The sequence below is a fragment of the Rhincodon typus genome, chromosome 19, assembly GCF_021869965.1.
Source record: "Rhincodon typus isolate 14 chromosome 19, sRhiTyp1.1, whole genome shotgun sequence".
Taxonomy (NCBI): Eukaryota; Metazoa; Chordata; class Chondrichthyes; order Orectolobiformes; family Rhincodontidae; genus Rhincodon; species Rhincodon typus.
The window spans coordinates 10,564,068-10,577,991 of NC_063350.1; the positions used below are offsets into that span (position 1 = coordinate 10,564,068).

The following is a 13,924-nucleotide window of genomic DNA, read 5'->3' on the forward strand; positions in this document are numbered from 1 at the left end:
TGATCTGATTTTAAACTTAACTCTACATTCCTGCATATCCAGAAAACCATAAGACATAGGAGCAGAAATTAGGCCATTTGGCCCATCGAGTCCGCTCTGCCATTCAATCATGGCTGATAAGTTCCTCAACCCCATTCTCCTGCTTTCTCCCTGTAACCCTTGATCGCCTTGTTAATCAAGAACCTATCTATCTCAGTCTTAAATGTACTCAATGACCTGGCCTCCACAGCCTTCGGTGGCAGTGAATTCCATAGATTCACCACACTCTGGCTGAAGAAGTGTCTCCTTATCTCCGTTCTAAAAGGTCTTCCCTTTACTCTAAGGCTGTGCCCTCGAGTCCTAGACTCTCCTACCAATGGAAACATCTTCCCAACATCCATTTTGTCCAGGCCATTCAGTATTCTGAAAGTATAGTCCCAGACTCATCAAACGTTCTTCATATGTTGAGCTTTCCATACCTGGGACCATTCTCGTGAACCTCCTCTGCTCCAGGGCCAGTACATCTTTCCTGAGTCTTTCATCCCCTTTAGTAGTCTAGAATCTATTTACCTCGGCCTTAAGTAATATTTTAAAGATTCTGCATCCACTGCCTTTTGAGGAGAGAAATTCCAAAGACTAATTGTGAAGGGAATAGATAAGATAGAGGCAGGGAGGTTGTTTCCACTGGGTGGGTGAGACAAGAACTAGGAGACATGGCCTCAGAATAAAAGAGGGAGCAGATTTAGGACTGAGTTGAGAAGGAACTTCTTCACCCAACGGGTTGTGAATCTGTGGAATTCCCTGCCCAAGTGAAGCAGTTGAGGCTACCTCATTGACTATTTTTAGGCAAAAATAGATTTTTGAACCTTAAAAGAATTAAGGATTATGGTGAGTGGGTGGGTAGATGGAGCTGAGTCCATGAAAAGATCAGCCATGATCTTATTGAATGGCGGAGCAGGCTCAAGGGATCAGATGGCCTACTCCTGCTCCTGTTTCTTATAGAATAGAATCCTTACGGTATGGAAGCAGGCCATTCAGCCCATCGAATCCATACTGACCCTCTGACGACCATCCCACCCTGACCCATCCCCTACCCTATTCCTGCATTTCCCACTACGGGCAATTTAGCATGGCCAGTCCACCTAACCTGCACATCTTTGGACTGTGGGAGGAAACTGGAGCACCCGGAGGGAACCCGTGCAGACACTGGGAGAATGTGCAAACTCCACACAGACAGTCGCCCGAGGGTGGAATCAAACCTGGGTCCCTGGCGCTATGAGGCAGCAGTGCTAACCATTGAGCCAGCAACAACCTTCTGAGAGAAAAAATGTTTTCCCCTCTCTGTCTTAAATGGGCAACTCCTTATTTCTAAACTATAACCAACTCTGTTAGTGAGGGAAAGGGAGAATAACTCAGAGGGTCACCAAATTATTTGTGTGAGTGCAAAGGTGCGCCTAAGTACAGGTGAGACAACTAAAGGCCATGGTGTACATGTATTGTCTCAAAGATGCGAATGGTCTGGAGTCTCTAAAGAATTCTGGACAAATGGCAGTGAAGTAAGAATGCTCAAATAGAGTTAAGGACACTTTGAGGTGGTTTGCTTTTCCAGTCTCAAGAATGACAATGAACCACTCAGTTAAGATGGTGACTGAAGCTTAAAAAGTGATCCCTGACTTACTTCATCTTTATTCTGCCCTGTCTTAATGTGTGCCCAATCATACATCCTCATTCCTTCCACCCTGCTCTCTTGCCCATCTCCAGATTATAGACTCTTCAGTCCAATTCGTCCATGCCGACCAAGTTTCCCAAACTAAACTTGTCCTATTTGCCTGTGTTTGGCCCATATCTCTCTAAACAAAGAACAATACAGCACAGGAACAGGCCCTTCGGCCCTCCAAGCCTATGCCAACACATTTTGCCCTTCGATGTGAAAACTTCCTTCACTTAAATGATCCGTATCCCCCTATTTCCTTCCTATTCATGTATTCGTCCAGGTGCTTCTTGGATGCTGCTATAGTGTTTGCTTCCACCACCTTCCTTTGGCAACGCGTTCCAGGCACTCACCACCCTTTGTGTAAAAAAAAACTTGCCTTGCGCATCTCTTTTAAAGATTCCCACCCCGCACCTTGAACCTGTGTCCCCTAGTAATTGACCCCTCCACCCTGGGGAAAAGTCTCCTACTTTCCACTCTATCCATGCCATTCACAATCTTTTAAACGTCTATCAGGTCGCCCCTCAACCTCCTGCATTCCAATGAAAACAAACCCAGTCTATCCAAATTTTCTTCATAGCTAAAATCCCCCATACCAGGCAACATCCTGTTAAACCTTTTCTTTACCCTCTCCAAAGCATCCACTTCCTCTGGCAGCTCATTTCATACATGCAGCACCCACTACATGACCAGAACTACACACAATATTCCAAGTGTGGCCTTACTAAAGTTCTATGAAGCTGCAGCATAATTTCTCTATCCTTATACTTGATGTGCCTTGGAACACCACTTGTCACAACCCGCCATTCTGAAAAAGCATCCCTCCACCACTACTCTCTGTGTCCAATGACCAAGCCAGTTCTGTGTCGATCTTACCAGCTCACCCCTGATACCATGTGACTTCACCTTTTGTACCGGTCTGCCATGAGGGACCTTGTCAAAAGGCTTTGCTGAAGTCCATGCAGACAATATCAACCGCATCTCCCTGATCAATCATTTTTGTCACCTCCTCAAAAATTCAATCACGTTAGTGAGGCACAATGTCCCCTGCACAAAACCATGTTGTCTATTGTGAATAGGTCTATTTGCTTCTAAATGCTTATAGATCTTGTCCCCGACAATCTTTTCCAATAATTTCCCTACCACCAACGTGAGACTCACAGACCTGTTCATGTACCTGTCCAAATGTCTGTAACTGTACCTGCATCTACCACTTCTTCTGGCAGTTCATTCCACACATGAACCACCCTCTGTGTGAATAAGTTGCCCCTCAGTTCCCTATTGAAACTTTGTCCTCCTCACCTTAAAAATATGCCCCCTATTTTTTGATCACTCCACCACGGGGGACTATACTTGAAACTCTGATTTCCCCTGAGATACACCAGAAATCTGACCTCTTCACCTGTGCTTTTGGACATCTGTTTTGTTAATTTGAAAGGCCTCAGAAAAGGTTTACAAGGATATTGCCGGGATTGCAGGGTTTGAGCTATAAGGAGAGGCTGAATAGGCTGGGGCTATTTTCCTTGGAACGTCGGAGGCTGAGGGATGACCTTATAGAGGTTCATAAAATCACAAGGGGCATGGATAGGGTGACTAGCGAAGGTCTTTTCCTTAGGGTGGGGGAGTCCAAAACTAGAGGGCATGGGTTTGAGGTGAGAGGGGAAAGATTTAAAAGGGACCCAGGAGGCAAATTTTTCACCCAGAGGGTGGTGTGTATATGGAATGAGCTGCCAGAGGAGGTGGTGGAGGCTGGTACAATTACAGCATTTAAAAGGCATCTGGATGGGTAGAGGAATAGGAAACATTTAGAGAGATATGGGCCAAATGCTGGCAAATGGGACCAGATTAATTTAGGATATCTGGTCGGCATGGACGAGTTGAACTGAAGGGTCTGTTTCCATGCTGTGTATCTGTATGACTTTATCTTGTCGTGTGTCACCATTTGCCTTTGAAATACTTGACAACAGTTCAGTGCACTGGATATAAATGCAAGTTGTTGCGGCACTGATCTTCTCCCTGCAATCTGTATGAGCGAGGACTAGCTGCCAGTGATTGCTGCACACTCCCAGAATGACTGGAGTATACCCTGGAACCTGTGGAATCTGAGCCTAACAGCCAGTTGTAATGGATTTATCATTTGTTTGAACAAACTGCAGAGTTAAATTGTTTGCTGTATTCCCCCCTAGTCTCCTGTAGCCTAAAGCAAAGTGACCTTTCCCTCCCTGCCTTGTCACATGGTTTCAGCCCTCTTGCTTCAGACGAGTTGATCAAGTGTGGACATGACCCTGGCCTACTGCAGTGCATGTTAACTAAATTCCTCTTTCTCCCACACATAACAGCCAGCAGGGCCAGATGATTGATGCACCATGCTCGAGATGTGGCTGGCATCGAGCTAAAAGTGCAGTTATGAGGTTTAGAGAAGCTTCTATTTCTTGTGTGTTACAGATGTTGCATCCTTAAGGAGAGAGGGTTAGGCAAGTGAAGAGGCAATGTGTTAATGATATGGGGCAGTTAATTCATGCCTGCAAGCGATGCATCAGAACAATCCCGTTTTTTCAGGAAAATAGTGCTGCTGGTGGGCAGAGTTATTGTCCACTTACTGATTCCAAAGTTTCTATTTATATCTTTTGCATTTTAACGCAGAGTATTGCTTCAAATGAGTCAATAGAAGCCACATAATCTGGTATTCACTTCCTGTGCAGTGTTGCCAGCTTGTTGTTTTTGATTTGGATCCTGAGAAGCAGTCATACGCACGGCCAATTGCAGATAAGATAGTAATTGTGTGTATTTTCATTTTAAAGCTCCATTCCTGGTGTTTTTTTTAAAAACCTCCAAGTGATGATGTGGGTTATGTAATGCTAACAGGGATCTTTGTCTTCTTCCTCAGGTCCAACTCCCCATGGCAACCCGCCCCAGGTACCAAGGCGGCAATGCTGGTGAAGGTCGATAGTGGAACGAGCTCGGTCTCTACCCAAGCCTTGGCGGCTCAGCAGCAGAACTCCCTTCCGGTCACCAACCAGAAAGCCAACCAGTCGACCAAGGCCTCAGGTCAGGCCCACAAGCCAGGCTGTTTCCCGCTGGGCAGTAAAACTCCTCTGGAGTCCAAACCCTCGCTGCATTTGAAAAAGACGGAGAATGGGGGCTTCTGCCTCGTCTTAACCAGCGGCCCTCCATGCCAGGCTTCCCAAAAGGTTCAGCCGGGCCCAGCGCAGCCTTTGTCCCCAAAGTGTGGCTCCTCGGCCCCCATTTACGATGAGCCGCCCGTCGAGTCACCAATCTATGACGAGCCACCCATGGAAGTGGACCCGGGCAGCACATCGAGGGCCGGAGCAGGCCAGGCCTCGGAGAAAGAGCCTCAGATGACCAAGCTGCTTCAGGGCCCCGGCTACCAGCAACAGCTGATAACCAAGCACGCCAGGAAGCCATCCAATACGGAGTACAGCCCAGTGGGGAGGGAGTACATCAAGCAGATGGTGAACATCGACCCATCCTCCAAGCAGCCAGCTTCTTCCGACGGCAACAACGCAGGCAGGCTTCCTGCTGCGGGTCCCTCACTGCCCAAGGATGACCAGAGGCAGCCATGGAAGGTCCTGGAGGCGAACTCCTTGAAGGGCAGCGAGTTGCACAGTCGCCAAAGCAGCGTACAATCACAAGAGTACCCCACCTCCGTCGTCAGCCACCAAGACTCAGGCTATTCCACAGGCCCATCGCCCAGCCTCCGGAGGAGGAAAGGGAGGAAGACGATGGCGGGCCAGGCCAGACCGGGCTCTTTGGGCAGCAGCAGCGAGCTGAACGTTTTGAACGAGAAGCTGATGGCGGAGATGCGGGTGGTGGTCAGTCGGACGGCTGCCATCAGGGGCAGCCAGGCGAGCCTGAACGCGGACGTGGCCGAAAGCTGTATCTTGGCCGACATTCACAAGATCCGGCTGCAGTCTGAGGGCCGTCACTTCAGGCAGTACGCTAACCGGGGCTCGAAGGAAGACATTGTGGCCAGCAACAGGTCGTTGCACAAGTTGGGCGCGGATATGCGAGCCTCGGTTGACAGCGAGTTATCCACGCGGCAGGAAGTTGTCCGTCAGAAAAGGACATTTGAAAAGGTGGATTTTTCCAACCATTCGTTGGAAAGAAGCCTAACGAGCCAGACTAGTCTATCTCTACCGAGTCCCGTTCGGAACCAACCACAGGTAGCTCGCTGACTACTCAGTGCTTTTGATGTAATGTTGGCAGCTCATTGTTTAATGTGGTTCCAGTGAGGGGGTGTTGCGTGGGTCAAGTCGCTGTTGGAAATAGAGGTGATAGCCTAGTGCTATTATCACTAAACTCCTTAATCTAGAGACCCAGGCACTGTTCTTGCACCTGGGTTCCAATCCCGCTGTGGTGCCGTTATAATCCAGTAAAAAATAAGGAATTAAGAATTGTCGGTTCTCGGGAAAAATCCATCTGGTTCACTAATGGCCTAATTCTTGCTGCTATTTTCTATGTTTCTATATCCTTTGGGGAAGGATACCAGCGTAACTAGCTGTTCTGGCCTACGTGTAACTCCAGACCACAGAAATGTGATTGACTCTTGGGGGCGGGCCGTGAGAGATGGGCAGTAAATACTGGCCTGGCCAGTGCTGCCCACATCCCATAAATGAATTTTTTAAAAATCAGAAATTGGCTCTGTCTGCTACTTCGGGTGGCTGTTAAAGACGGCTAGGGTTCTCCAAACAGTCCTTATTTAGTGTAACCGCTGTCAGTCTGGGGAATGTGCACTGGAAAACCTCCAGGGACAGTATATTCTTACTGAGGTGTGATTGCCAGAACCAAATGTATAAATGGGATCTCACCAGAGGTTATTGGAACTGAAATTAAACGTGCACGAAGAACTTGGAGATACTGATGTTTATGGCATGGAAATGGAACCTGGTTACTATGATGTGCATTTTAGTGTTTCCATTGATGAGGCTATTGAGGGGTCTTCTGGTGCATTGGTAGTGTCCCTTCCTCTGGGCCGGGAGGCCCGGGTTCAAGACCCAGCAGAGGTGTGTAATAATGTCTCTGAAGAGTGTAGTGAGAAATGGTACGGTCTGTAATTAAACTGCACTGACTGTTTGTTTCTCCATGCTCTCTGATCTCTTGGGGGTACACGTGCTGAAGAACCATCTCATCCGTCAATGTTTCATAATCTCGGAACAAGTTGACAATATAATGTCTATAGATGAGGTGGTTTTTCAGCACATACAAAGGGCTTTTGAGGGTGTGGATTAATGGATGGTCATTGCAGTTCAATTATAGACAATATTGTTCTCGGCACACAATTCTACATGTTCTCATTGCACGCTCAGTGGTGGAATATGTCAAATGATTAGGCTAACTATGCACTTAACAGGTTCCACACTCACTAATTGCCTGTGGTGTCAATAGCTACATATTCCATAGGCACCAAACTGGTTACCATTGTCTGGGCACTTAGCCGAAACCTGAACTGTGTGACCCTTGACCCCAATGACCTGCAATAAAAGCAGAAAGTGCCAGAAAAGCTCATCAGGTCGGGCAGCTTCTCTGGAGAGAGAAACGGTGTAACACTTCAAGTCCAAGAATTTTCATTAGACTTTGAAGACCCATCAGAAAGGCGATGGGCCCGAGAAGTTAATGCTGTTTTTGTCTCCAAGATGCTGCCTGACTTGCTGGGTATTTCTGTTCTTATCCCAAATTCCCAGCATCTAATACATTCCTTTTGTTAGATTTCAATGCCCTTATCCATGCACAGTAGATAGGGTCATCCCCGAACCTCTTAAGGCCGAAGCTCTGGGTTCAAGTCCCATCTCAGGATTTAGTGGGCAGGGAATGTGCGTTTGTAACATGGGCCAAAGTGGCTGTGTCATTCTGTAAATCCTTCCGACACATGCTAATGGCAGGTTTTAAGGGCTGGAGAGATTCCTTACCACCCATGTGATGGGCAGAAGGCTGGAGTTTATACCGTCACCATCCACAGCATCAGAAAACAATGTGCGTGTAAATGGTGCATGTTACCACAGCAACCCAGAGTCAGAGTGGGCCATTGCACATCGCCACTATTCCTGATTTTATTTCTCTGCTTTTAATAAAAAAATAAAAACTAAAAACGGTGAGCGTGAAGAGATATGCATTGAATTCTTTTTCAGAATGTTAATGGTGAGTGCTTGCATCTCATTCCTGGTTTTGTTATTCACATTTTTCTTGATAAAACCAAAATGCTGGTCATAGTTTACATGATCCCACCACTGTTCTGAATCTTCATACATAGAATCACTGCAGAAGCGGCCCATTGAGTCCACACCGACCTTCCAAAGAGTATCCCATCCAGACCCAACCCTATCCCTGTAACCCTGCACTTCCCATGGTTGACTCCAAGTCTACACATCCCTGGACACTACGGAGCAATTTAGCATGGCCAATCCACGTAGCCCCCTGCACACCTTTAGACTGTGGGAAGAAAACCCACGCAGACACAGGGAGAATGTGCAGACTCCACACAGACTGTCACCCGAAGGCAGAATCAAACCTGGGTCCCTGGATCTGTGAGGCAGTAGTGCTAACCACTGTGCCTCCCCATACTCCCGCTGAACTTTGTCAGTCCCTTTGTTTAAATTGCCTGCGTGTAATATTGGGAGTTTGGATGGTTCCCAGTTTCCCATCTGTTTTATGAATCCCTTGCAGAACAGGAAAATCGTTGAGAAATGAAATTTAAACACAGACGAATATGTATAGATATCAGTGGAGAAAACAGGGAACTGGCTTATTATTTGGAAAGTGCCAGTCTAGGCAGGATGGAGGAACAAAGTGATCTCAAAGTATAAATCACCTAAGGCTGAGGAAAAGGTTACCATGGAAAAAATAAACCAAGTCTCCATGTATTATTTCTCAGGAGCTTTAATTGAAAAGTAAGAAGGTTGTGCTAAATCTGTAGTGAACCTTGGTTAACCTGCATTTGGGTGCTGTGTGCTGACTGCCATATTTTGGAAAGGACTTTGAAGCACCAGAAAGGGCACCGAGAAAATTTGCAGGAGTAATACCGGGAATACGAGGGTATCTTTATCGAGAAAAGTTGAACTTTTCTGTGTCGCTTCCCTCTTGAATAAAAGAAACTGGGGGAGGGGGGCGATGATGACCTCAGAAGCCTTTGAAATTGTGAACTGTCTTGACAGCAAGAATGTTTCCTCTTGTGGGGCAGAGTGTAACTGAAGATGTGGCTCCCAAGGTTATCACCAAGAAATCTAATACAAAATTCAGAAGAAACTTCTTCACCCAAAGAGTAGTGAGACTACCACAGGGAGGGGTTGAACCAAATTGCTTTGTTAAGGGAAGAAATGTACAACAGAGAATGGAGCAGAACATTACAACAGTAGATTTAAATGAGGACAGCAAGGCTCAAACACTGACTAAGTGATATAAATGGCCTGCTCCTGTGCCATGCCCCTATGTAATCTTTGAGACATTATCCCACGTCTTGACTTGATCTACTGGGGCTAATCTGCATTGCTCAGACCCCAGTACTTTCTGCCTCTCCCACCCCAATACTTTCTGCTATTTCACAGCACCAGAGGACTGTCAGTGCCTCGTGGAAGCAACCGTTTCTCACCCAGGATCTAAGCAGTGGGATTTGGCAGGCAGTTTGACTGAAGAGCTGATTGCAGCTGAGTTCAATCTTGTCTTCACCTGATTCCCATAAATCTGCCCTCGCAACGAAGGGGTCATTGCGAGTCGCTGAGAGCAGGAGAATTGCCTGTTGTGGTTTTTTTTTTTAATTTCGCCATCCCCCACCTTACTTGAACCAAGGGACCTGGAGACCACTTGTAGGATTCCAACTGAGGCTAAGTCAATCAGCCCAGACAGAGAATCAAAAGCTGCAGTAGTTCCATGGTGTGTAAAGGTCACTGTCTTTACTAAATGTGCCTGTCAGGTAGTCACAGCATGTGGCGTTGATCCCAACCGGTTATAGCCAACGTGGTTGCCTTGTTATGTTTATCTTTTCCATGGTAACCTTTTCCTCAGCCTTCAGTGATTTATACTTTGAGATCCTTTTTGTTCCTCCAATCCCACCTAGACTGGCATCTTCCAAATAATAAGGATATTATTAAACTGGAGAGGGTTCAGAAAAGATTTACCAGGGTGTTGCTGGGAATGGAGAGTTTGAGTTATCAAGATAGGCTGGGACCTTTTTCACTGAAACAGGAGATTGAGGGATGACCTTTATAGCAGTTTATGAAAACATGAGAGGTATACATAAGGTGAATGGCAGGTGTCTTTTCCCTATGATGGGGGATTTCAATACTAGGGGGCATACTTTTAAAGTGAGAGGAGAAAGATTTTAAAAAAGGCATGAGGAGCAACATTTTTACACAGAGAGTGGTTTGTGTGTGGAATGAATTTCCAGAGGAAGTGGTGTGTATTTACAACACTCAAAAGACATAAGTTCGTGAATAAGAAAGGTTCGGAGGGAAATGGAACAAGCAGACACAGATGGGACTACTTTAGGATTATGGTCAGAATGGACTGGTTGGACCGAAGGGCCTGTTTTATTTTGCTGTATGAGTTATCAGTGAGAGTATTCTGAATGTCCCACAGTGAGCTAGTTAGCAAAGCAGGCGAACCAGATAGATCACTGCACGGCCAGGTGCTTGAAGAACCCAGCGTTAGAAGGGGGAGCAGTGAATGGATGAGCTGAAATGTTAAATTCCAGAGAAAATGTGACTGTCTTAAAAAATAAACGCTGCAAAGCCACGTCAAAATCATGATGAAAAGCTCAGCGGGAACGGAATCTGATTGAAAGCAAATGCAGTTTGAAATTCTTTGCTGTGCGCTGTCTGTGGTCTGTTAATTAGAATGCCTTTGACCATAGTCACTGATTTTTGTTTCTCTTCAGAGGAATCTGAGAGAGACAAAGTTCACTCATGGCAGGAAGGCTTCCAGAGGAAGTTAGAGGGAGAAAGACAAGTCCTTGCACTGTGGGTGGCTAAGAGTGTGCAGTTCTCTGTCAGAGCCCGAAATGTCCCTTTAAAGGCTACTGCTTTCAGAATAGCTAAGGATACAGAGTGAGCAGGGGAAAGGGATTAGACTCAGTGCCTTCTTTATCCTAAACCAGGGATGTAGACTTAATGCTGAGATTTCTCTCAGGTGGACATGATGGATCTGATGATAGCACTCTATAAATAGGAAAGGTTTAGAGGGTTAGGGGCCAAATGCAGACAATTGGGACTAGTTTAGTTTAGAAAACATGACCAGCATGGATAAGTTGGACTGAAAGGTCTGTTTCCATGCTGGATGGCTCTGTGACTCTGTAATGAGAACCAGGGACTTTTTTCTTGGTATCCTGGCCAGTGTTTATCTCTCACTAAAAAAAAGACAGATAATCTGGTCAATATCGTGTTGCTGTTTGTGTGAGCTTGGTGCACAAACATTGGCTGCCATGTTTCCTACTTTGCAACATGACTGTAGTTCATTGATCACAAAGCTCTTTTGGATGTCCAGAGCTTGTGAAAGGCTCCATATAAGTGTAGGCCTTTCTATTTTAATGTCCCCACGCGGTGCCATTTTCAGAATGAATGAGTTATTTCTTTCGCTCGTGTTTAACATTGGGAGTGATCAAGATTGTTGATCGTGCAGTTATTTTCTTCCCTGTCCAGTTTTCATTCCCCATCACCTTTACTGAAGAGAGACTTGCATTGATGTAGTGCCCTTCATGATCACGAGATGTCCCAAACACCTTACAGCCAATGAAATACTTTAGAAGTAGTCACTTCTATAGAAAACAAAATCCAAGAGTGGGTCAATTTCCACAAATACTGGAGACACAGCGGAACCTCACCCAAGGGACTATGACTGATGGTTTCATTATTTTGACGGATGATTTAATTGGGGGAACGCATGGTACGGTGGTTCAGTGGTTAGCACTGCTGCCTCACAGCACTAGGGACCGGGCTCGATTCCATTCTTGGGTGACTATCTGTGCGGAGTTTGCATGTTCTCCCCGTGTCTGCGTGGGTTTCCATCCAAAGATGTGCAGGTTAGGCGGGCTAGTCATTGCAAATGTCGGGTTACAGGGATAGTGTGGGGTCTATGCCTGGGTGGGATGCTGTTTGGAGGATCAGTGCAGACTCAATGAGCTGAATGGACTTGATCTGCACTGTAGGATTCCGTGATTCTATTATACCAGTCTGGCCCGATGCTGTCCATGTCTGATATTCACACATAAACATCCACAAAAGAAAAGCAGTGGGAACCCTGATCACTGTTACCCTCCCTAGCTTTGAGGATGAATTAGAAAGTCCTTACCAACATCGTTCAATTAACAGTGTAAAATGGGAATTAAAACCAAGACTTTCCTGGTCTGTGAGGGTCAGCTCTGTATTGAGTAAGTTCGCTGAACTTCCCCGGAAAGCTGACCACCTTTTCCTTTCTGAGACCTGTTTGTTCAGATAACGCTGCCCCTGCCTGTGGTTAAAAAACTTCAGGAGGTTTAAATATAGAGAAACTGTTAACTCTGGTGGGGAGGGAAAGCTGTTTGCAATGACAGAATTTGAATATTGATGAAAAGAGAGACATTTTGCTGAAACTTTTCATCTTGCACTGGTGGGGACAAACACAAGGATACCAGACTGCTGTGGGGACAAAAAAATTCCTGCATTTACACCTTGAGCACAAGAGGCAAAACTTCAATGGCAGTTCTGTATTTTCAGCAGTGAATGAAAATAGAGGGGACATAGTTTATGTTTGACTATTTAGGGAAGAAAATAGGAAAATGTAACTCACCCACCATCCCCAAATTTACAGACATGAGTACACAGACAGACGCATACATGCGCGTGTGCACACAGACACACGCATATACAGATATGTACACATGTACACCAATATGCACGCATGCATGGATATATACACGCACACAGACATACATGAACATTTATGTCCATATATATTCACACATGTATGTGCTCCCATTTATACATACACACGCTGGTAGAAATCTGGAATTCTCTGCTCCTAAAATCTATGGATGTTGCGCACCAGTCAGGTCTTTCAAAGTTCAGAATGATGTTTGGTTGAAAGGGTTTCGATGACAAGGTGGTTGAATCGGTTGTAATCTGGCTGAGTGGTGGAGCAGGTTGAAATGGGCTGAATGGTATACTCCGATATTCCCAACACCAATCGATAGTAACCAGTGATGAAATCATTCAAGCTCGGATAATTAAACCTCGGGAGTTTTGGGTGACGTGGTCAATGCGTGCAACTGGATCTAAACCCAGCTGATTCCCGGTTGTTGACAAAAACACAATCTTACATTTGTTTTTCTTTCCTCAGCCTCAGAACATAGGCAGCAGCCCTCAGCTTGACCCAGGAGGGCAGACCTGCAACGTGGGCTACCATTTTCCTTACACCACACTCCGCAAGCCCCTGCCAGAGAAGAGCATGGAAGACTGGGCAGCCAAACACCTCAACATGCACACTCGGGGCATCTTCAGGCGCAGGTTGTCCATCGCCAACATGCTCTCCTGGGTCGGAGGCTCCATCAAGAAGCCAATGCTGGTCACCAACGACCGCACCATCAAGAAAGACGCCTGTGAACTCTTCAAGCTGGTGCAGATGTACATGGGCGACCGGCAAACCCGAATGGAGAGGGTCCCCATCGCCCTCGTGATTGTCACCAAGTGCTGGACGACGCAGGGGATCCGTGATGAGCTTTACATCCAGCTGTGCAGGCAGACCACAGACAATCTGTGCTACCAGAGCCTGGCGTACGGCTGGGAGCTCATGGCGGTCTGCTTGGCTTTCTTTTCTCCATCGCCCAAGTTCCAGTCGTACCTGGAAGGATACATCTATCGGCACACTGACCCTGCTCATGACGTGAAAAGTACGTGAGGTTATTGTGCTCTTGCAACTCGATCTTGTCAAATGATACATTGTCTTAAACAGCTCTTTTCTTCAAGTGTGGAGCTCATAAGCCTAACATTTTGTATTGATGTGCCTCGTGGCCATGTTCTGGGGATTCAGGTATAAAAAGTAACATTTTTCTATGTTGTATCTGCTGTGTTCCTGCCCTTACCCCTTTCTCTGCACCACTACCCCACCTCTCCCCCTCTTTTCCCCCGTCCACACCCCCGGTGCTGAATGCTGGCTGTGATAAAGTGGACTGTGACTGGCTGTGGGGAAGTGTAAGGTCCCTGCTCCACCGCACGCACATGCACACGCGCACGCGCTCACACTCTCTCTCAC

General features: G+C 46.4%; 1 protein-coding gene across 1 annotated transcript in view; it reads left to right on the plus strand.

Moving 5' to 3' along the window:
• arhgap46b (Rho GTPase activating protein 46b) overlaps window positions 1–13,924 on the plus strand; it is a 178,999-nt gene that overhangs the window by 140,602 nt on the left and 24,473 nt on the right. Inside the window, exons 3-4 of the mRNA XM_048608412.1 lie at window positions 4,578–5,874; window positions 13,013–13,562. Coding sequence (XP_048464369.1) covers window positions 4,578–5,874; window positions 13,013–13,562 — 1,847 coding nt within the window. The remainder of the gene's footprint in view (window positions 1–4,577; window positions 5,875–13,012; window positions 13,563–13,924) is intronic.